This window comes from Scyliorhinus torazame, chromosome 16 (assembly GCF_047496885.1).
Source record: "Scyliorhinus torazame isolate Kashiwa2021f chromosome 16, sScyTor2.1, whole genome shotgun sequence".
Taxonomy (NCBI): Eukaryota; Metazoa; Chordata; class Chondrichthyes; order Carcharhiniformes; family Scyliorhinidae; genus Scyliorhinus; species Scyliorhinus torazame.
This window is the reverse complement of record NC_092722.1, coordinates 68467080-68490953: the sequence shown is the minus strand read 5'-3', so window position 1 is coordinate 68490953 and position 23874 is coordinate 68467080. Positions and strand designations below refer to the sequence as shown.

The window sequence follows — 23874 nt, the reverse complement described above, 5'->3', positions numbered from 1 at the left end:
CAAAAGATGGGGGGACCCTGCCCCCGACAATGTCGGAGGCGACGATCTCTTTAATCCTGAAGCGGGATAAGGACCCACTGCAATGCGGGTCGTATAGGCCGATCTCGCTCCTCAACGTAGATGCTAAGTTGTTGGCAAAAGTGTTAGCTACGAGGATTGAGGACTGTGTCCCGGGGGTGATTCACGAGGACCAGACGGGATTTGTAAAGGGCAGGCAGCTAAACACCAATGTGCGGAGGCTACTGAATGTGGTTATGATGCCATCGGTGGAGGGAGAGGCGGAGATAGTGGCAGCCATGGACTGAGTAGAGTGGGAGTATCTCTGGGAAGTGTTGAGGAGGTTTGGGTTCGGGGGAGGGTTTATTAGTTGGGTTAAGCTCCTGTATAGAGCCCCGGTGGCGAGTGTGGTCACGAACCGGCGGAGGTCGGAGTATTTCCGGCTGTATCGAGGGACGAGGCAGGGTGCCCCCTGTCCCCTCTGCTGTTTGCATTAGCAATTGAACCTTTGGCCATGGCGTTAAGGGAGTCGGGGAAATGGAAGGGGGTGGTCCGAGGGGGAGAGGAACATCGAGTATCGCTGTACGCAGACGACCTGTTGCTGTATGTGGCGGATCCAGTGGAGGGGATGGTTGAGGTCATGCAGATCCTAAGGGAGTTTGGGGACTTCTCGGGCTATCAGCTCAATGTGGGAAAGAGTGAGCTCTTTGTGGTGCATCCGGGGGATCAGGGAAGAGGGATAGACGACCTACCGTTGAGGAGGGCGGAAAGGAGCTTGGAGCTGGGGGGCACTGCACAAACTGAATTTGACGCGGCTGGTGGAACAGATGGAGGAGGACTTTAAAAGGTGGGACATGTTGCCACTCTCGCTGGCGGGCAGGATACAGTTAATTAAAATGGTGGTCCTCCCGAGGTTTCTTTTTGTATTCCAATGCCTCCCAATTGTGATTACCAAGGCCTTTTGTAAGAGGGTAAGCAGGAGCATTATGGGATTTGTGTGGGCGAGCAAGACCCCGAGGGTAAGGAGGGGGTTCCTGGAGCGTAGCAGAGATCGAGGAGGGTTGCGGTGCCGAATCTGGGTGGCTACTACTGGGCAGCCAACGTGGCGATGATCCGTAAATGGGTGATGGAGGGAGAGGGGGCGGCGTGGAAGAGGTTGGAGATGGCGTCCTGCAAAGGAACGAGCCTGGGGGCGCTGGTGACGGCACCGCTGCCGCTCTCGCCGACAAGGTACACCACGAGCCCGGTGGTGGCGACAACGCTAAATATCTGGGGGCAGTGGAGACGACATAGGGGCGCGATGGGAGCCTCAGTGTGGTCCCCGATCAGGGATAACCATTGGTTTGTCCCAGGAAGGATGGACGGGGGGTTTCAGAGCAGGGATTAGAAGAATGGGGGACCTGTTCATCGATGGGACGTTTGCGAGCTTAGGGACGCTGGAGAAATTTGGACTACCCCGGGAAATGCCTTCAGGTACATGCAAGTGAGGGCGTTTGTGAGGCGGCAGGTGGCACTGGATGGGTTCTGGAGGGGAGTTGCGAGAACAGTATCTAAGGTGGTGAAAGTCCAGGTGAAGCCAAGCTGGGGGCTAGCACTATTTGGAGTAGCGGACGAGCCGGGAGTGCAGGAGGCGAAAGAGGCCGGCATTCTGGCCTTTGCGTCCCTGGTAGCCCGGCGAAGGATCTTGTTAGTGTGGAAAGATGCGAAGCCCCCCAGTGTGGAAGCCTGGATAAATGATATGGCAGGGTTTCTCAGGTTGGAAAGGATAAAGTTTGCCTTGAGAGGGTCTGTGCAGGGGTTCTCCAGGCGGTGGCAACCGTTCCTAGACTATCTCGCGGAGCGTTAGATGGAGTTCGGTCGACAGCAGCAGCAACCCAGCGGGGGGGACATCTCTTTCTGGGGGGGAGGGGAAGAGGGAGGGATAGGGAAGGGGGGTTCTCCGGGGGGGGGGGGGGGCATCTGAGCAAGAAAAACATAAACGATCCGGAAAACTGATATGTACGTGAGGAATCCAATGTACAAAGTTCTGTATCATATTGATTTGCCATGTTTATGTCTTGTTATGCAAGTTTTTTCTTCTTTTTTGTTACGGGGGGGGGGGGGGGGGGTTTGTTTATATGGTTGAAAATTCTGTTAAAAAATTCTTAATAAACATATTAAAAAATATATATATATATTTAGAATAACAGAATCCCAGGAGTCAGTTATTGACTGGAATCTAATTGAGAGATTCGGGGTGGTTTATATATAGAATAACAAAATAAGGGGAGTTACAGACGGGAATCTGATCGGGGGGTTTGGGATACTCTGTATTTGGACATGCTGTCCAAATACAGCACGAGCTGAAGCATCGTTTTAAAATTATGTTTTGGTATTAATTCTGGGCATTTTTGACCCGTGTCTCAATTTATAAAGCTCACAATCCCAAAACATTTAATCACTGCTTTACTAAACTGTTGCGCCTCCTGCAAAGATTTGTGTCCCAGATGCTGACCCCCCCGCTTGTTTTACCATTTAACCCTGCATTGTCTCCTCATTACTCTCTGTAAAATGTGTTACTGCAGTGTTCTGTATTGAACTTCATCTGCCCTAGATCTGCCCATTCCGCCAGATATCCGTGTAATCTTCTGGTTTTCCGTCTTCCTCATTGTTTAATTCCACTTTCACATTTGGCAAGCGATTAAGAATTCTGCTTTGCTTCCCAAGTCCAAATCCTTCTCAAGAACAGTGTTCTTCCTGCTGAGCACTGGGGAAATACACAAATATACCTCCCTCCAATCTGAAAAACAGCCCAACATAACTCTCTGCTCGCTCTATCCCTTAACCAATATTGCATTCTTCCTTCTCTACTTCTTTTATTCCACAGGCTTCACCATTTCACTTGGGGGAGACAAGATCGACATCCGGCCAAGGAATAACTACCGTCCATGGGGGTAATTTATGATTGATGGTTCTTTCTTCCTTGCGGTGAATTTGGCATCAAGCAGGTCTCGGGCGTCAGACCAATGTGGTGTTGGGGCAGCAAGAGGAGAAAGTCTTGGTCCCTATGGTATTGCCACAGATGAAGTGACTTGGTGTGGCCATGGCAAATGAATCGCCTTTGCCCTTGGGGATATTTCCTGACTACAATGTCTTTATTCCACGCGGTGCAGTTGGCGTATCACAGCCTCAGGTCATGTGGTGTCAGTGGGGGGGGGGGGGGGGGGGGTTGGGGGGGGGGTAGAAGAATACAGAGGATCGGTCCCTACAGTATTCCCACAAGTGATTGACTCGCTGTACCCATGGTGAATGGATCGCCTTTGTCCTTGGGATAATTTCTGACTCAAACATCTTTATTCTGAGGTAAAGGTGGCATCTCATAGGTCACAGGGTGTCAGCAGGGGGCAAGAGTAGAAAGGATTGGTCACTACAATATTCCCACAGATGGATTGACTCGCTGTACCCAAGGCAAATGAACCACCTTTTCTCTTCGGAATAGTACCTGACAAAAACGTCTTTATTCCATGAGGTGAAGTTGTTGGCTTGTAGGCCTCGGCTTCAGGCCAATGTTGTGTTGAGGCAGCAAGATGAGAAAGTCCTGGTCCCTGTTGTACTCTCACAGGTGGATTGACTCACTGTACCCATGCCCCTGGGGGTAATTCCTGACTAAAATGTCTTTGTTCCATGAGGAATGGCATCCTGCAGTATTACTGGCGGGGCAGCAAGAGGAAGAATTGGTCGCTACGACTTCCTCCTGGGACAACGGATTCTCGGTATCTGTGATGAATGAATCATATTTTCTCCTGGGGATAATTCCTGACTAAATGTTTTTATCCCATTTGGCGTTTCGCAGGTCATTTACTTCTGGTGGGGCAGAAAGTGGAGAGTATTGGTCTCGACAATATTTCCTCGGGAGGGCAGGAGGGGATGTGGGGGTAGTGGGTCAACTCGCTGTGGGTATGGTGAAAGATCACCTTTGTCCCTGGGGATAATTCAGGTCAGGAAATGTCTATATTCCATTCAGGTGACGTTGGCATCTCACAGGCCACATGGCATCAGTAGGTGGCATAGGTAGAGAGAATTGGTCCGTACGGTATTCCCGCAGGTGGATTGACTGTACCCATGGCGAATGAATCACATTTGTCCTTGAGGATAATTCCTGATCAAAACGTTTTTATTCCATAAAGTCTCGCAGGCCACAGGGTGTCAGTATGGGTCAAGTGGAGAGGGTGTTGGCCCTGACAATATCCTGGGATGGCTGATTCTTGGTTGGCGCAGCACATGGGCTGCTTTTTGTCCCCGGGGCCGATTCCTGTCCAAACGTTCTTTATTTGTTGAGGTGAAATTGGTGTCTCGCAGGCCTCAGGTTTGAAATCATGTGGGGTCAAGGGGACTAAAGTTGGCTTTTTCAAGGGGGGGGGGGGTTGTTGGAGTTCCCTGAGAGCAATGGGAGAGCCTATACTCATGGGCAGGGGCTGTGGTGACTGTTGGCATTGCACTTGCCCCCAAAAAGAAGGGTTGATCCTCACCCTTATGTCTTCCTTTGTCCCACCACCATCTTCAGCCGCCTCCATTTTGAGAGCAGTTGGCAGTTGACAGTTGCGCGCGCAGCCTAAAAGGGGCTCAGGCCGGGCTGTCGGCAGCGGCGCAGCCGCAAATACCCTACCACCCATCCTCCCCACAGACGTACAGCACGCAGGCGCAACAGGGAGCCCGCCGGTCGATGGCCCCGCCTCCTCCCGCGGCCCCCACCTCGACCCAGGGCCAACGCGCAGGCGCGATGTCCGGCATGCTGCCGGCGAGGGGAATGCGAGATGGGGAAACAGAGATGCAGCTTCGCCATTGGCTGGAGCTGGGGGGCTGTCGACGTGGGGCGGAAGAGGGGGTTGATTGGCCCGGAGCCAGATCAGCTGATCGGAAGCGGAAGTAGCAGAGGAAATAAAGGGGAGGAAGAGCCAGAGGATCGAAGGTGAGAAAATGTCTTTCATATAAATGCTTCTAATGTTATAACAATCATAACCTTAACCTCCGTTTACTCAAATTTAATCTCATAATTTAACCTTGCAATCAGAAATGGCGACTTTAATCCCCACAATAACTTTATTATTTCTGTAACCCCCATAGAGACTATAATATCTACAATATCTTCATCATTACAGTAACGATCCTCAGAGACTGTAATATCCACAATATAAATCATTACAGTAACAATCCCCACAGACTGTAATATCCACAATATGTTCATCATCACAGTAACAATCCTCACAGAGCCTAATATCCACAATATATTCATCATTGCAGTAACAATCATCACAGACTGTAACACCCACAATATATTCATCATTTATAGTAATAATCCCCACAGAGACTAATATCCACAATATATTCACTATTACAGTTACAATCCTCAGACTATAATATCCACAATATATTCATCATTACAGTAACAATCCCCACAGAGACTGTAATATCCACAATATATTCACTATTATAGTTACAATCCTCAGACTATAATATCCACAATATATTCATCATTACAGTAACAATCCCCACAGACTGTATCATACAATCATAGAATTTACAGTGTGGAAGGAGGCCCATTCAACCCATCAAATTTGCACCGGCCCTTGGAAAGAGCACCCAATTTGAGCCCACGCCTCCACCCGACCCCCGTAACCCAGAAACCCCATCTAACCTTTTTTTTGGACACTAAGGACAATGTCAGCATGACTAATCCACCTACCCTACACATCTTTGGACTGTGGGAGGAAACCGGAGCACCCGGAGGAAACCCACACAGACACCGGGAGAATGTGCAGACTCCACACACACAGTGACTTAACCTGGGAATCAAACCTGGAGCTGTGAAGCAACTGTGCTAACCACTGTGCTACCGTGCCACCTGTAATATCCACAGTATGTTAATCATTACAGTAACAGTCCTCACAGGGACAGTAATATCACAATATATTCATTGCGTAACAATCCTCAGAGACTAATATATTCATCATTACGGTGACAATCATTACAGTAACAATCCTCACAGAGGCTGTAATATCCATAATATTTTTATTATTATAGTAACAATCCCCAGACTAATATCCACAATATATTAATCATTACAGTAACAATCCTCAGAGACTGTAATATCCACAATATATTCATTACAGCAACAATCCCCACAGAGACACTAGTATCTACAATATATTCATTATTACAGTAACAATCCCATAGGCTGTAATATGCACAATATATTCATAATTACAGTAACAATCCACACACACACACTGTGATATCCACAAAATATTCATCATTACAGTAACAATCCCCACAGAGTGACTGTAATACCCACAATATATTCATCATTATAGTAACAATCCCCACAGAGACACAATAATATCCACAATATATTCATCATTACATTAACAATCCTCATAGATAGACTGCAATTGTCACAATGCATTCTTTATTATAATACCAATCCCCTCTGAGAGACTCAATATCCACAATTTGATTTTCATTACAGTTATAATCACTCTAGAGACTGCAATATCCATAATATGATCATTACAGTAACAATCCCCACAGAGACTGTAATAGACACAATATCATCATTACAGTAACAATCCCCACAGAGACTATAATATCCACAATATGACCATCATTACAGTAACAATCCCCACAGAGAGACTGTAATATTCCAGTCTGTTTAGGGATGGTATGGGAGGAGGTAGCAGTGTGGAAGGGGAGTGAGATGCTGTTTATAATAATAGATATAATTGAGTGTTATCCCAAAGCTTTATGATATTTATTAGCATGTACCCTCCTACGCTGTGTCAGTTATCTCATTCCTCTATCTCTTCGGTCCCAATGGATATTTAACAGCATGTAGCCTCCCATGCAATAACAGCGTACCTTTTTGTCTCACCTCTCAACACTCAGTGCCCGTCCCTGTATATATTTATGTGTTTGTACCCTCTCATGTAGTGAATATGGCTATTTCTTTACCTTTAGCCGATGAATGTTGGGCCTTACAGATATTTATTAGCATGTACCTTCCAATTCAGTGTCTGTGACTGTTTCTCTATCTGAAGTCTCTCAATGCCGGTCCTGTCAGATGTTTATCAGCATGCCCCCGTGCAGTGAATAATTTCTCATGTTTCTCTCCCTAGTCCCTCAGTGCGACCCGCTATGGATAACGAGAATGAGCAGAATGCTAGTCCCGTGAGTGGTAGTGGCAGCAGCAATGGCACAAGCGGAAACCCCCGGCCCCAGGTGTCGCAGATGTCACTGTACGAGCGCCAAGCTGTGCAGGTAAGAGCAGGAGAGATCAATACCTCAGCTGCGATGGGTAGGGTGATGGTGGGCCAGGAGAATCACGCTGTTGGACGCACAACATTGCCTGACCTTTGGCCCCAAAGGACCACAGAGCATCAAATACAGCTCGGGGCAGGTGCTCCCCATTCCCCCCATTCCCCCCATTTCCCCCCCCCTGGTGTGTGCCCCCAATGTCCCCCCCTATCACTGTAGGTGTGTGGCCCAATGTCCCCCCATACCCCCTCACTGCTGGTGTGTGCCCTCACTTTCTCTCTCTGCTGGTATGTGTTGCGCCCTCACTCTCACTGCTGGTGTGTGTCCCAATGTCCCGCCCCACTCACTGCTGGTGTGTGTCCCCGAGTTCCCCTCTCTCTTTGTTGTATGCGTTTCGTCCTCTCTCTTTCTCTGCTGGTGTGTCCCCCGTCCCCTCTCTGTCTGCTGGTATGTGCCCTCACTTCCTCTCTCTGTCTCTGCTGGTATGTGTTGCGCCCTCACTCTCACTGCTGGTGTGTGTCCCCAAGTTCCCCTCTCTCTTTGTTGGTATGCGTTTCGCCCTCTCTCGCTCTCTCTGCTGGTGTGTGCCCCTCCCGTCTCTCTCTGCTGGTGTGTGTCCCCGTCCCCCTCCCTCTGCTGGTATATGCCTCCCCTCTCTGCTGGTGTCCGTCCCCCCTAGTCTCCCTCTCTCTCTGCTGGTGTGTGTCCCCGTCCCCCTCTCTCTGCTGGTATATGCCTCCCCCTCTCTGCTGGTGTCCCCCCCCAGTCTCCCTCTCCGCTGGTGTGTGTCCCCGTTCCCCTCTCCATCTCTGCTGGTGTGTGTCCCCGTCCCCTCTCTGCTGGTGTGTTTCCCCATCCCCCTCTTTCTCTCTGCTGGTGTGTGGCCCCGTCCCCTCTCTCTCTGCTGGTGCGTGTGTCCATCCCCTCTCTCTTTACTGGTGTGTTTCCCCGTCCCCCTCTCTCTCTCTCTCTGCTGGTGTGTGTCCCCGATCCCCTCTCTCTACTGGTGTGTTTCCCTGTCCCCCACTCTCTCTGCTGGTGCGTGTCCCTGCCCCCTCTCTCTGCTGGTGTGTCCCCGTCCCCTCTCTGCTGGTGTGTGTCCCCATCCCCTCTCTCTACTGGTGTGTTTCCCCATCCCCCTCTTTCTCTCTGCTGGTGTGTGGCCCCATCCCCCCCTCTCTGCTGGTGCGTGTGTCCATCCCCTCTCTCTTTACTGGTGTGTTTCCCCGTCCCCCTCTCTCTCTCTCTCTGCTGGTGTGTGTCCCCATCCCCTCTACTGGTGTGTTTCCCCGTCCCCCACTCTCTCTGCTGGTGTGTGTCCCTGCCCCCTCTCTCTTTCTGCTGTTGTGGCCCCGTCCCCTCTCTGCTGGTGCGTGTGTCCGTCCCCTCTCTCTTTACTGGTGTGTTTCCCCGTCCCCCTCTCTCTCTCTCTCTACTGGTGTGTCTCCCCATCCCCCTCTCTCTCTCTACTGGTGTGTCTCCCCATCCCCCCCTCTCTCTCTCTGCTGGTGTGTGTCCCCATCCCCCTCTCTCATTCTGCTGGTGTGTGGACCCAGTCCACCTCTCTGTTGGTGTGTCTCTCGCCGTCTCCCTCTCTTGCTGCATCCGTGTATTTGTGTGTGTCCCCGTTCCCCAGTCCCACTCTACTGGTGTGTGTCCTCCGTCCCTCTCACTGCAGGTGGTGCCCCCCCCTTACTGGTGTGTGTTCCCGCAGTACCCCTCTCTCTTTGATGGTGTGTGCCTCCCCCTACCTGTCCCCCTCTCTCGCTGCTGGTGAGTTTGTCCCTTCTCCTCACCCCACCCTCGCCTTCCTCTTTCTGCTGGCATGTCCCCCCGTCCCCCTCTCTCCCTCTGCTGGTGTGTGTCACCGTCCCTCTTTCTCATTACTGGTGTGTCCCCCCACCCCGTTCCCCTCTCTCTCTGATGGTGTCCCCTCCCTCCCCCTCTCTCTGATGGTGTCCCCCCCTCCCCCCTCTCTCTGATGGTGTCCGTCCCCCCGTCCCCTCTCTCTCTGCTGGTGTGTGTCCCCGCCCCCCTCCCTCTGCTGGTATATGCCTCCCCTCTCTGCTGGTGTCCGTCCCCCCTAGTCTCCCTCTCTCTCTGCTGGTGTGTGTCCCCGTCCCCCTCTCTCTGCTGGTATATGCCTCCCCCTCTCTGCTGGTGTCCCCCCCCAGTCTCCCTCTCCGCTGGTGTGTGTCCCCGTTCCCCTCTCCATCTCTGCTGGTGTGTGTCCCCGTCCCCTCTCTGCTGGTGTGTTTCCCCATCCCCCTCTTTCTCTCTGCTGGTGTGTGGCCCCGTCCCCTCTCTCTCTGCTGGTGCGTGTGTCCATCCCCTCTCTCTTTACTGGTGTGTTTCCCCGTCCCCCTCTCTCTCTCTCTCTGCTGGTGTGTGTCCCCGATCCCCTCTCTCTACTGGTGTGTTTCCCTGTCCCCCACTCTCTCTGCTGGTGCGTGTCCCTGCCCCCTCTCTCTGCTGGTGTGTGTCCCCGTCCCCTCTCTGCTGGTGTGTGTCCCCATCCCCTCTCTCTACTGGTGTGTTTCCCCATCCCCCTCTTTCTCTCTGCTGGTGTGTGGCCCCGTCCCCCCCTCTCTGCTGGTGCGTGTGTCCATCCCCTCTCTCTTTACTGGTGTGTTTCCCCGTCCCCCTCTCTCTCTCTCTCTGCTGGTGTGTGTCCCCATCCCCTCTCTCTACTGGTGTGTTTCCCCGTCCCCCACTCTCTCTGCTGGTGTGTGTCCCTGCCCCCTCTCTCTTTCTGCTGTTGTGTGGCCCCGTCCCCTCTCTGCTGGTGCGTGTGTCCGTCCCCTCTCTCTTTACTGGTGTGTTTCCCCGTCCCACTCTCTCTCTCTCTCTACTGGTGTGTCTCCCCATCCCCCTCTCTCTCTCTACTGGTGTGTCTCCCCATCCCCCCCTCTCTCTCTCTGCTGGTGTGTGTCCCCATCCCCCTCTCTCGTCCTGCTGGTGTGTGGACCCAGTCCACCTCTCTGTTGGTGTGTCTCTCGTCGTCTCCCTCTCTTGCTGCATCCGTGTATTTGTGTGTGTCCCCGTTCCCCAGTCCCACTCTACTGGTGTGTGTCCTCCGTCCCTCTCACTGCAGGTGGTGCCCCCCCCCCCCCCTTACTGGTGTGTGTTCCCGCAGTACCCCTCTCTCTTTGATGGTGTGTGCCTCCCCCTACCTGTCCCCCTCTCTCGCTGCTGGTGAGTTTGTCCCTTCTCCTCACCCCACCCTCGCCTTCCTCTTTCTGCTGGCATGTCCCCCCGTCCCCCTCTCTCCCTCTGCTGGTGTGTGTCCCCGTCCCTCTTTCTCATTACTGGTGTGTCCCCCCACCCCGTTCCCCTCTCTCTCTGATGGTGTCCCCCCCCTCCCCCTCTCTCTGATGGTGTCCCCCCCCTCCCCCCTCTCTCTGATGGTGTCCGTCCCCCCATCCCCTCTCTCTCTGATGGTGTCCCCCCCATTCCTCTCTCTCTCTGATGGTGTGCCCCCCCCCCCCCGTTCCCCTCTCTCTGATGGTGTGTCGTTCCCCCCCCCCCCCCCTCCCGTTCCCCTCTCTCTCTGCTGGTGTCCCCCGCCCCCCCATTCCCCTCTCTCTGATGGTGTCGTCGTGTCCCCCGTCCAACCCCCCCCCCCCCCCCGCCGCCGTTCCCCTCTCTCTGCTGGTGTCCCCCCGCTCCGTTCCCCTCTCATTGATGGTGTCCCCTCCCCCCCCGTTCCCCTCTCTCTGCTGTCTCTGTCTCCCCCCCCCCCCATTCCCCTCTCTCTGACGGTGTCCCCCCCGCCGTTCCCCTCTCTCTCTGATGGTGTGTCCCCCCGTTCCCCTCTCTCTCTGATGGTGTCCCCCGTTCCCCTCTCTCTGATGGTGTCCCCCGTTCCCCTCTCTCTCTGATGGTGTCCCCCGTTCCCCTCTCTCTCTGATGGTGTCCCCCGTTCCCCTCTCTCTGATGGTGTGCCTCCCGTTCCCCTCTCTCTGCTGGCGTGTCCCCCCCACCCCCCCCCCCCCCCCCCATTCCCCTCTCTCTAACGGTCCCCCCCCCGCCCCCGTTCCCCTCTCTCTCTGATGGTGTTGTTCCCCCCCCCCCCCGTTCCCCCCTCTCTCTGATGGTGTCCCCCGTCCCCCTCTCTCTGATGGTGTCCCCCGTTCCCCTCTCTCTGATGGTGTCCCGTATCCCTCTCTCTCTGAGGCTGGGTGCCCCTCATTCCTCTCTCTCTCTCTCCCTGCCTCCCCCCCACCCCCTGTTCTCACTCTCTGTGTGCTGGATTTCTCTCATTCTCCTTCTGTTCCTTTTCCCCTCACCCGCAGGCTCTGCAGGCATTACAGAGACAGCCGAATGCCGCTGCCCAGTATCTCCAGCAGATGTACGCGGTCCAGCATCAGCACATGATGCTCCAACAGCACCTGAACACTGCGCAGCTTCAGAGTCTCGCTGCGGTCCAGCAGGTGAGTGGCAGTGAAAGCGGCTGGTGGAATATCAGACAGGCGGGGCAGGTCGGGTTTGGGTAGATGTGGCAGGGTCAAGAACAGGGTTAGAGGGGCGAGGGCCATGGGGGGGGGGTCATCAATCTGAGCCACACCCAGTTCTTAGTCAGAGTCGCAAAATTGTCACAGCACACAATAAGGCCATTCACACCATTGTGCGTGAAGCCTCTCTCCGAATGAGGAATTCTTTTCCGAGAATGGCCCATTCCTTCTGGAATTCCTCGATTTAACCGCCCTCTCCCACACTCCCAGACAATACGTCCCAGAGCCCAGCTGCCGGGGGAACGCCGTGATTTAACCGGCCTCCTCCACACTCTCAGACAGTACGTCCCAGAGCCCAGCTCCCAGGGGAATGCTGGGATTTAACCGGCCTCTCCCACACTCTCAGACAGTACGTCCCAGAGCCCAGCTCCCAGGGGAATGCCGGGATTTAACCGGCCTCCTCCACACTCTCAGACAGTACGTCCCAGAGCCCAGCTCCCAGGGGAATGCCGGGATTTAACCGGCCTCTCCCACACTCTCAGACAGTGCGTCCCAGAGCCCAGCTCCCAGGGGAATGCCGGGATTTAACCGGCCTCTCCCACACTCTCAGACAGTACGTCCCAGAGCCCAGCTGCCAGGGGAACGCCGTGATTTAACCGGCCTCCTCCACACTCTCAGACAGTACGTCCCAGAGCCCAGCTCCCAGGAGAATTCCTCGATTTAACCGGCCTCCTCCACACTCTCAGACAGTACGTCCCAGAGCCCAGCTCCCAGGGGAATTCCTCGATTTAACCGCCCTCTCCCACACTCTCAGACAGTACGTCCCAGAGCCCAGCTCCCAGGGGAATGCCGCGATTTAACCGGCCTCCTCCACACTCTCAGACAGTACGTCCCAGCTCCCAGGGGAATGCCGCGATTTAACCGGCCTCTCCCACACTCTCAGACAGTACGTCCCAGAGCCCAGCTCCCAGGGGAATGCCGTGATTTAACCGGCCTCCTCCACACTCTCAGACAGTACGTCCCAGAGCCCAACTCCCAGGGGAATGCCGTGATTTAACCGGCCTCCTCCACACTCTCAGACAGTACGTCCCAGAGCCCAGCTCCCAGGGGAATGCCGTGATTTAACCGGCCTCTCCCACACTCTCACTCAGGACGTCCCAGCTCCCAGGGGAATGCCGTGATTTAACCGGCCTCTCCCACACTCTCAGACAGTACGTCCCAGAGCCCAGCTCCCAGGGGAATGCCGGGATTTAACCGGCCTCTCCCACACTCTCAGACAGTACGTCCCAGAGCCCAGCTCCCAGGGGATTGCCGTGATTTAACCGGCCTCCTCCAGACTCTCAGACAGTACGTCCCAGAACCCTGCTCCGAGGGGAATGCCGTGATTTAACCGGCCTCCTCCAGACTCTCAGACAGTACGTCCCAGAGCCCAGCTCGCAGGGGAATGCCGTGATTTAACCAGCCTCCTCCACACTCTCAGACAGTACTTCCCAGCTCCCAGGGGAATGCCGTGATTTAACCGGCCTCTCCCACACTCTCAGACAGTACGTCCCAGAGCCCAGCTCCCAGGGGAATGCCGTGATTTAATCGGCCTCTCCCACACTCTCAGACAGTACGTCCCAGAACCCTGCTCCGAGGGGAATGCCGTGATTTAACCGGCCTCCTCCACACTCTCAGACAGTACGTCCCAGAGCCCAGCTCCCAGGAGAATTCCTTGAATTAACCGGCCTCTCCCACACTCTCAGACAGTACGTCCCAGAGCCCAGCTCCCAGGGGAATGCCGGGATTTAACCGGCCTCTCCCACACTCACAGACAGTACGTCCCAGAGCCCAGCTCCCAGGGGAATGCCGTGATTTAACCGGCCTCCTCCACACTCTCAGACAGTACGTCCCAGAGCCCAGCTCCCAGGGGAATGCCGTGATTTAACCAGCCTCCTCCACACTCTCAGACAGTACGTCCCAGCTCCCAGGGGAATGCCGCGATTTAACCGGCCTCTCCCACACTCTCAGACAGTACGTCCCAGAGCCCAGCTCCCAGGGGAATGCCGGGATTTAACCGGCCTCTCCCACACTCTCAGACAGTACGTCCCAGAGCCCAGCTCCCTGGAGAATTCCTCGATTTAAACGGCCTCTCCCACACTCTCAGACAGTACGTCCCAGAGCCCAGCTCCCAGGGGAATGCCGTGATTTAACCGGCCTCCTCCACACTCTCAGACAGTACGTCCCAGAGCCCAACTCCCAGGGGAATGCCGTGATTTAACCGGCCTCCTCCACACTCTCAGACAGTACGTCCCAGAGCCCAGCTCCCAGGGGAATGCCGTGATTTATCCGGCCTCTCCCACACTCTCACTCAGGACGTCCCAGCTCCCAGGGGAATGCCGTGATTTAACCGGCCTCTCCCACACTCTCAGACAGTACGTCCCAGAGCCCAGCTCCCAGGGGAATGCCGGGATTTAACCGGCCTCTCCCACACTCTCAGACAGTACGTCCCAGAGCCCAGCTCCCAGGGGATTGCCGTGATTTAACCGGCCTCCTCCAGACTCTCAGACAGTACGTCCCAGAACCCTGCTCCGAGGGGAATGCCGTGATTTAACCGGCCTCCTCCAGACTCTCAGACAGTACGTCCCAGAGCCCAGCTCGCAGGGGAATGCCGTGATTTAACCAGCCTCCTCCACACTCTCAGACAGTACTTCCCAGCTCCCAGGGGAATGCCGTGATTTAACCGGCCTCTCCCACACTCTCAGACAGTACGTCCCAGAGCCCAGCTCCCAGGGGAATGCCGTGATTTAATTGGCCTCTCCCACACTCTCAGACAGTACGTCCCAGAACCCTGCTCCGAGGGGAATGCCGTGATTTAACCGGCCTCCTCCACACTCTCAGACAGTACGTCCCAGAGCCCAACTCCCAGGGGAATGCCGTGATTTGACCGGCCTCTCCCACACTCTCAGACAGTCCGTCCCAGAGCCCAGCTCCCAGGGGAATTCTCGATTTATTCGTCCTCCTCCACACTCTCAGACAGTACGTCCCAGAGCCCTGCTCCCAGGGGAATGCCGTGATTTAACCGGCCTCCTCCACACTCTCAGACAGTGCGTCCCAGAGCCCAGCTCCCAGGGGAATGCCGTGATTTAACCGGCCTCCTCCACACTCTCAGACAGTACGTCCCAGAACCCACCTCCCAGGGGAATTCCTCGATTTAACCGGCCTCCTCCACACTCTCAGACTGTACGTCCCTGGGCCCAGCTCCCAGGGGAATTCTCGATTTATTCGTCCTCCTCCACACCCTCAGACAGTGTGTGCCAGAGCCCAGCTCCCAGGGGAAAGCCGTGATTTCACTGGCCTCTCCCACACTCTCAGACTGTACGTCCCAGAACCCAGCTCCCAGGGGAATTCCTCGATTTAACCAGCCTCCTCCACACTCTCAGACAGTACGTCCCAGAACCCAGCTCCCAGGGGAATTCCTCGATTTAACCGGCCTTTCCCACACTCTCAGACAGTACGTCCGAGAGCCCAGCTCCCAGGGGAATGCCGTGATTTAACCGGCCTCCTCCACGCTCACAGACAGTACGTCCCAGAGCCCAGCTCCCAGGGGAATTCCTCGATTTAACCGGCCTTTCCCACACTCTCAGACAGTACGTCCCAGAGCCCAGCTCCCAGGAGAATGCCGTGATTTAACCGGCCTCCTCCACACTCTCAGACAGTACGTCCCAGCACCCAGCTCCCAGGGAAATGCCGTGATTTAACCGGCCTCCTCCACACTCTCAGACAGTACGTCCCAGCACCCAGCTCCCAGGGGAATTCCTCGATTTAACCGGCCTCTCCCACACTCACAGACAGTACGTCCCAGAGCCCAGCTCCCAGGGGAATGCCGTGATTTAACCCGATTCTCCCACACTCTCAGACAGTATGTCCCAGAGCCCAATTCCCAGGGGAATGCCATGATTTAACCGGCCTCCTCCACACTCTCAGACAGTGCGTCCCAGAGCCCAGCTCCCAGGGGAATGCTGTGGTTTAACCGGCCTCTCCCACACTCTCAGACAATACGTTCCAGAGCCCAGCTCCCAGGGGAATGCCGTGATTTAACCGGCCTCTCCCACACTCTCAGACAGTACGTTCCAGAACCCGCCTCCCAGGGGAATTCCTCGATTTAACCGGCCTCCTCCACACTCTCAGACTGTACGTCCCTGGGCCCAGCTCCCAGGGGAATTCCTCGATTTATTCGTCCTCCTCCACACCCTCAGACAGTGTGTTCCAGAACCCAGCTCCCAGGGGAATGCCGTGATTTAACCAGCCTTCTCCACACTCTCAGACAGTACGTCCCAGAGCCCAGCTCCCATGGGAATGCCGTGATTTATCCGGCCTCTCCCACACTCTCAGACAGTAGTCCCAGAGCCCAACTCCCAGGGGAATTCCTCGATTTAACCGGCCTCTCCCACACTCTCAGACAGTACGTCCCAGAACCAAGCTCCCAGGGGAATGCCGTGATTTAACCGGCATCCTCCACACTCTCAGACAGTAAGTCCAGCTCCCAGGGGAATGCCGTGATTTAACCGGCCTCCTCCACACTCTCAGACAGTACGTCCCAGCTCCCAGGGGAATGCCGTGATTTAACCGGCCTCTCCCACACTCTCAGACAGTACGTTCCAGAGCCCAGCTCCCAGTTGAATGCCGTGATTTAACCGGCCTCTCCCACACTCTCAGACAGTACGTCCCAGAGCCCAACTCCCAGGGGAATGCCGTGATTTGACCGGCCTCTCCCACACTCTCAGACAGTACGTCCCAGAGCCCAGCTCCCAGGGGAATTCTCGATTTATTCGTCCTCCTCCACACTCTCAGACAGTACGTCCCAGAGCCCTGCTCCCTGGGGAATGCCGTGATTTAACTGGCCTCCTCCACACTCTCAGACAGTGCGTCCCAGAGCCCAGCTCCCAGGGGAATGCCGTGATTTAACCGGCCTCCTCCACACTCTCAGACAGTACGTCCCAGAACCCACCTCCCAGGGGAATTCCTCGATTTAACCGGCCTCCTCCACACTCTCAGACTGTACGTCCCTGGGCCCAGCTCCCAGGGGAATTCTCGATTTATTCGTCCTCCTCCACACCCTCAGACAGTGTGTGCCAGAGCCCAGCTCCCAGGGGAAAGCCGTGATTTCACTGGCCTCTCCCACACTCTCAGACTGTACGTCCCAGAACCCAGCTCCCAGGGGAATTCCTCGATTTAACCAGCCTTTCCCACACTCTCAGACAGTACGTCCCAGAGCCCAGCACCCAGGAGAATGCCGTGATTTAACCGGCCTCCTCCACGCTCACAGGCAGTACGTCCCAGAGCCCAGCTCCCAGGGGAATTCCTCGATTTAAGCGGCCTTTCCCACACTCTCAGACAGTACGTCCCAGAGCCCAACTCCCAGGGGAATGCCGTGATTTAACCGGCCTCCTCCACGCTCACAGACAGTACGTCCCAGAGCCCAGCTCCCAGGGGAATTCCTCGATTTAACCGGCCTTTCCCACACTCTCAGACAGTACTTCCCAGAGCCCAGCTCCCATGGGAATGCCGTGATTTATCCGGCCTCTCCCACACTCTCAGACAGTAGTCCCAGAGCCCAACTCCCAGGGGAATTCCTCGATTTAACCGGCCTCTCCCACACTCTCAGACAGTACGTCCCAGAACCAAGCTCCCAGGGGAATGCCATGATTTAACCGGCCTCCTCCACACTCTCAGACAGTAAGTCCCAGCTCCCAGGGGAATGCCGTGATTTAACCGGCCTCTCCCACACTATCAGACGGTACGTCCCAGAACACAGCTCCCTGGGGAATTCCTCGATTTAATCGGCCTCCTCCACACTCTCAGACTGTACGTCCCTGGGCCCAGCTCCCAGGGGAATTCTCGATTTATTCGTCCTCCTCCACACCCTCAGACAGTGTGTGCCAGAACCCACCTCCCAGGGGAATTCCTCGATTTAACCAGCCTCCTCCACACTCTCAGACAGTACGTCCCAGAGCCCAACTCCCAGGGGAATTCCTCGATTTAACCGGCCTCCTCCACACTCTCAGACAGTACGTTCCAGAACCCGCCTCCCAGGGGAAGTCCTCGATTTAACCGGCCTCCTCCACACTCTCAGACTGTACGTCCCTGGGCCCAGCTCCCAGGGGAATTCCTCGATTTATTCGTCCTCCTCCACACCCTCAGACAGTGTGTTCCAGAACCCAGCTCCCAGGGGAATGCCGTGATTTAACCAGCCTTCTCCACACTCTCAGACAGTACGTCCCAGAGCCCAGCTCCCATGGGAATGCCGTGATTTATCCGGCCTCTCCCACACTCTCAGACAGTACGTCCCAGAGCCCAGCTCCCATGGGAATGCCATGATTTATCCGGCCTCTCCCACACTCTCAGACAGTACGTCCCAGAGCGCAACTCCCAGGGGAATTCCTCGATTTAACCGGCCTCTCCCACACTCTCAGACAGTACGTCCCAGAACCAAGCTCCCAGGGCAATGCCGTGATTTAACCGGCCTCCTCCACACTCTCAGACAGTACGTCCCAGCTCCCAGGGGAATGCCGTGATTGAACCGGCCTCTCCCACACGCTCAGACAGTGTGTGTGCCAGAACCCACCTCCCAGGGGAATTGCTCGATTTAACCGGCTTCCTCCACACTCTCAGACAGTACGTCCCCGAGCCCAGCTCCCAGGTGAATGCCTCGATTTAACCGGCCTCCTCCACACTCTCAGACAGTACGTCCCAGAACCCACCTCCCAGGGGAATTCCTCGATTTAACCGGCCTCCTCCACACTCTCAGACAGTACGTCCCAGAGCCCAACTCCCAGGGGAATGCCGTGATTTAACCAGATTCTCCCACACTCTCAGACAGTATATCCCAGAGCCCAGCTCCCAGGGGAATGCCGTTATTTAACCGGCCTCTCCCACACTCTCAGACAGTACGTCCCAGAACCCACCTCCCAGGGGAATTCCTCGATTTAACCGGCCTCCTCCACACTCTCAGACTGTACGTCCCTGGGCCCAGCTCCCAGGGGAATTCTCGATTTATTCGTCCTCCTCCACACCCTCAGACAGTGTGTGCCAGAACCCACCTCCCAGGGGAATTCCTCGATTTAACCAGCCTCCTCCACACTCTCAGACAGTACGTCCCAGAACCCAGCTCCCAGGCGGAATGCCGTGATTTAACCGGCCTCTCCCACACTCTCAGAAGTACGTCCCAGAACCCACCCCCCAGGGGACTTCCTCGATTTAACCGGCCTCCTCCAGACTCTCAGACAGTACTGACCTGAGCCCAACTCCCAGGGGAATGCCGCGATTTAACCGGCCTCCTCCACACTCTCCGACAGTACGTCCCAGAGCCCAGCTCGCAGGGGAATTCCTCGATTTAACCGGCCTCTCCCACACTCTCAGACAGTACATCCCAGAACCCAGCTCCCAGGGGAATGCCGTGATTTAACCGGCCTCCTCCACACTCTCAGACAGTACGTCCCAGAGCCCAGCTCCCAGGGGAATGCCGTGATTTAACCGGCCTCTCCCACACTCTCAGACAGTACGTCCCAGAGCCCAACTCCCAGGGGAATGCCGTGATTTGACCGGCCTCTCCCACACTCTCAGACAGTACGTCCCAGAGCCCAGCTCCCAGGGGAATTCTCGATTTATTCGTCCTCCTCCACACTCTCAGACAGTACGTCCCAGAGCCCTGCTCCCAGGGGAATGCCGTGATTTAACCGGCCTCCTCCACACTCTCAGACAGTGCGTCCCAGAGCCCAGCTCCCAGGGGAATGCCGTGATTTAACCGGCCTCCTCCACACTCTCAGACAGTACGTCCCAGAACCCACCTCCCAGGGGAATTCCTCGATTTAACCGGCCTCCTCCACACTCTCAGACTGTACGTCCCTGGGCCCAGCTCCCAGGGGAATTCTCGATTTATTCGTCCTCCTCCACACCCTCAGACAGTGTGTGCCAGAGCCCAGCTCCCAGGGGAAAGCCGTGATTTCACTGGCCTCTCCCACACTCTCAGACTGTACGTCCCAGAACCCAGCTCCCAGGGGAATTCCTCGATTTAACCAGCCTCCTCCACACTCTCAGACAGTACGTCGCACAACCCAGCTCCCAAGGGAATGCCGTGATTTAACCGGCCTCCTCCACGCTCACAGGCAGTACGTCCCAGAGCCCAGCTCCCAGGGGAATTCCTCGATTTAAGCGGCCTTTCCCACACTCTCAGACAGTACGTCCCAGAGCCCAACTCCCAGGGGAATGCCGTGATTTAACCGGCCTCCTCCACGCTCACAGACAGTACGTCCCAGAGCCCAGCTCCCAGGGGAATTCCTCGATTTAACCGGCCTTTCCCACACTCTCAGACAGTACGTCCCAGAGCCCAGCTCCCAGGAGAATGCCGTGATTTAACCGGCCTCCTCCACACTCTCAGACAGTACGTCCCAGCACCCAGCTCCCAGGGAAATGCCGTGATTTAACCGGCCTCCTCCACACTCTCAGACAGTACGTCCCAGCACCCAGCTCCCAGGGGAATTCCTCGATTTAACCGGCCTCTCCCACACTCACAGACAGTACGTCCCAGAGCCCAGCTCCCAGGGGAATGCCGTGATTTAACCCGATTCTCCCACACTCTCAGACAGTATGTCCCAGAGCCCAATTCCCAGGGGAATGCCGTGATTTAACTGGCCTCCTCCACACTCTCAGACAGTGCGTCCCAGTGCCCAGCTCCCAGGGGAATGCTGTGGTTTAACCGGCCTCTCCCACACTCTCAGACAATACGTTCCAGTGCCCAGCTCCCAGGGGAATGCCGTGATTTAACCGGCCTCTCCCACACTCTCAGACAGTACGTTCCAGAACCCGCCTCCCAGGGGAATTCCTCGATTTAACCGGCCTCCTCCACACTCTCAGACTGTACGTCATTGGGCCCAGCTCCCAGGGGAATTCCTCGATTTATTCGTCCTCCTCCACACCCTCAGACAGTGTGTTCCAGAACCCAGCTCCCAGGGGAATGCCGTGATTTAACCAGCCTTCTTCACACTCTCAGACAGTACGTCCCAGAGCCCAGCTCCCATGGGAATGCCGTGATTTATCCGGCCTCTCCCACACTCTCAGACAGTAGTCCCAGAGCCCAACTCCCAGGGGAATTCCTCGTTTTAACCGGCCTCTCCCACACTCTCAGACAGTACGTCCCAGAACCAAGCTCCCAGGGGAATGCCGTGATTTAACCGGCCTCCTCCACACTCTCAGACAGTAAGTCCCAGCTCCCAGGGGAATGCCGTGATTTAACCGGCCTCCTCCACACTCTCAGACAGTACGTCCCAGCTCCCAGGGGAATGCCGTGATTTAACCGGCCTCTCCCACACTCTCAGACGGTACGTCCCAGAACACAGCTCCCTGGGGAATTCCTCGATTTAATCGGCCTCCTCCACACTCTCAGACTGTACGTCCCTGGGCCCAGCTCCCAGGGGAATTCTCGATTTATTCGTCCTCCTCCACACCCTCAGACAGTGTGTGCCAGAACCCACCTCCCAGGGGAATTCCTCGATTTAACCAGCCTCCTCCACACTCTCAGACAGTACGTCCCAGAGCCCAACTCCCAGGGGAATTCCTCGATTTAACCGGCCTCCTCCACACTCTCAGACTGTACGTCCCTGGGCCCAGCTCCCAGGGGAATTCCTCGATTTATTCGTCCTCCTCCACACCCTCAGACAGTGTGTTCCAGAACCCAGGTCCCAGGGGAATGCCGTGATTTAACCAGCCTTCTCCACACTCTCAGACAGTACGTCCCAGAGCCCAGCTCCCATGGGAATGCCGTGATTTATCCGGCCTCTCCCACACTCTCAGACAGTACGTCCCAGAGCCCAGCTCCCATGGGAATGCCGTGATTTATCCGGCCTCTCCCACACTCTCAGACAGTACGTCCCAGAGCGCAACTCCCAGGGGAATTCCTCGATTTAACCGGCCTCTCCCCACTCTCAGACAGTACATCCCAGAACCAAGCTCCCAGGGGAATGCCGTGATTTAACCGGCCTCCTCCACACTCTCAGACAGTAAGTCCCAGCACCCATCTCCCAGGGCAATGCCGTGATTTAACCGGCCTCCTCCACACTCTCAGACAGTACGTCCCAGCTCCCAGGGGAATGCCGTGATTTAACCGGCCTCTCCCACACGCTCAGACAGTGTATGCCAGAACCCACCTCCCAGGGGAATTCCTCGATTTAACCGGCTTCCTCCACACTCTCAGACAGTATGTCCCCGAGCCCAGCTCCCAGGTGAATTCCTCGATTTAACCGGCCTCCTCCACACTCTCAGACAGTACGTCCCAGAACCCACCTCCCAGGGGAATTCCTCGATTTAACCGGCCTCCTCCAAACTCTCAGACTGTACGTCCCTGGGCCCAGCTCCCAGGGGAATTCTCGATTTATTCGTCCTCCTCCAGACCCTCAGACAGTGTGTGCCAGAACCCACCTCCCAGGGGAATTTCTCGATTTAACCAGCCTCCTCCACACTCTCAGACAGTACGTCCCAGAACCCAGCTCCCAGGCGGAATGCCGTGATTTAACCGGCCTCTCCCACACTCTCAGAAGTACGTCCCAGAACCCACCCCCCAGGGGACTTCCTCGATTTAACCGGCCTCCTCCACACACTCAGACAGTACGTCCCAGAGCCCAACTCCCAGGGGAATGCCGTGATTTAACCGGATTCTCCCACACTCTCAGACAGTATATCCCAGAGCCCAGCTCCCAGGGGAATGCCGTTATTTAACCGGCCTCTCTCACACTCTCAGACAGTACGTCCCAGAACCCACCTCCCAGGGGAATTCCTCGATTTAACCGGCCTCCTCCACACTCTCAGACAGTACGTCCCAGAACCCAGCTCCCAGGCGGAATGCCGTGATTTAACCGGCCTCTCCCACACTCTCAGAAGTACGTCCCAGAACCCACCCCCCAGGGGACTTCCTCGATTTAACCGGCCTCCTCCAGACTCTCAGACAGTACCGACCTGAGCCCAACTCCCAGGGGAATGCCGCGATTTAACCGGCGTCCTCCACACTCTCCGACAGCACGTCCCAGAGCCCAGCTCGCAGGGGAATTCCTCGATTTAACCGGCCTCTCTCAGACAGTACATCCCAGAACCCAGCTCCCAGGGGAATGCCGTGATTTAACCGGCCTCCTCCACACTCTCAGACAGTACGTCCCAGAGCCCAGCTCCCAGGCGAATGCCGTGATTTAACCGGCCTCCGCCACACTCTCAGACAGTACGTCCCAGAACCGAGCTCCCAGGGGAATGCCGTGATTTAACCGGCCTCCTCCACACTCTCAGACAGTACGTCCCAGCTCCCAGGGGAATGCCGTGATTTAACCAGCCTCCTCCACACTCTCAGACAGTACGTCCCAGAACCGAGCTCCCAGGGGAATGCCGTGATTTAACCGGCCTCTCCCCACTCTCAGACAGTAGTCCCAGAGCCCAACTCCCAGGGGAATTCCTCGATTTAACCGGCCTCTCCCACACGTTCAGACAGTACGTCCCAGAACCCAGCTCCCAGGGGAATGCCGTGATTTAACCGGCCTCCTCCACACTCTCAGACAGTACGTCCCAGCACCCAGCTCCTAGGGGAATGCCGTGATTTAACCGGCCTCTCCAACACTCGCAGACAGTAGTCCCAGAGCCCAACTCCCAGGGGAATGCCGTGATTTAACCCGATTCTCCCACACTCTCAGACAGTATGTCCCAGAGCCCAGCTCCCAGGGGAATGCCGCGATTTAACCGGCCTCCTCCACACTCTCAGACAGTACGTCCCAGAGCCCAATTCCCAGGGGAATGCCGTGATTTAACCGGCCTCCTCCACACTCTCAGACAGTGCGTCCCAGAGCCCAGCTCCCAGGGGAATGCTGTGGTTTAACCGGCCTCTCCCAAACTCTCAGACAGGAGGTCCCAGAGCCCAGCTCCCAGGGGAATGCTGTTATTTAACCGGCCTCTCCCACACTCTCAGACAGTACGTCCCAGAACCCACCTCCCAGGGGAATTCCTCGATTTAACCGGCCTCCTCCACACTCTCAGACAGTACGTCCCAGAACCCAGCTCCCAGGGGAATGCCGTGATTTAACCAGCCTCCTCCACACTCTCAGACAGTACGTCCCAGAAC

The 23874-nt window shown here is 55.8% G+C and overlaps 2 protein-coding genes across 3 annotated transcripts in view; one reads left to right on the top strand and one right to left on the bottom strand.

The window, feature by feature from the left end:
• Positions 1-4470, bottom strand: part of LOC140392860 (solute carrier family 2, facilitated glucose transporter member 1-like) — a 119286-nt gene extending 114816 nt beyond the window's left edge. The window contains exon 1 of the mRNA XM_072478603.1: positions 3479-4470. The gene's annotated coding sequence lies outside the window, so the exon portion shown is untranslated. The remainder of the gene's footprint in view (positions 1-3478) is intronic.
• A 340-nt stretch (positions 4471-4810) lies between these two features.
• Positions 4811-23874, top strand: part of LOC140392859 (polyhomeotic-like protein 1) — a 210658-nt gene continuing 191594 nt past the window's right edge. For both annotated transcript variants that reach the window (XM_072478601.1, XM_072478600.1), the window contains exons 1-3: positions 4811-4945; positions 7149-7290; positions 11583-11720. In XM_072478601.1, the coding sequence (XP_072334702.1) occupies positions 7168-7290; positions 11583-11720 (261 nt within the window). In that variant the 5' untranslated portion in view covers positions 4811-4945; positions 7149-7167. The remainder of the gene's footprint in view (positions 4946-7148; positions 7291-11582; positions 11721-23874) is intronic.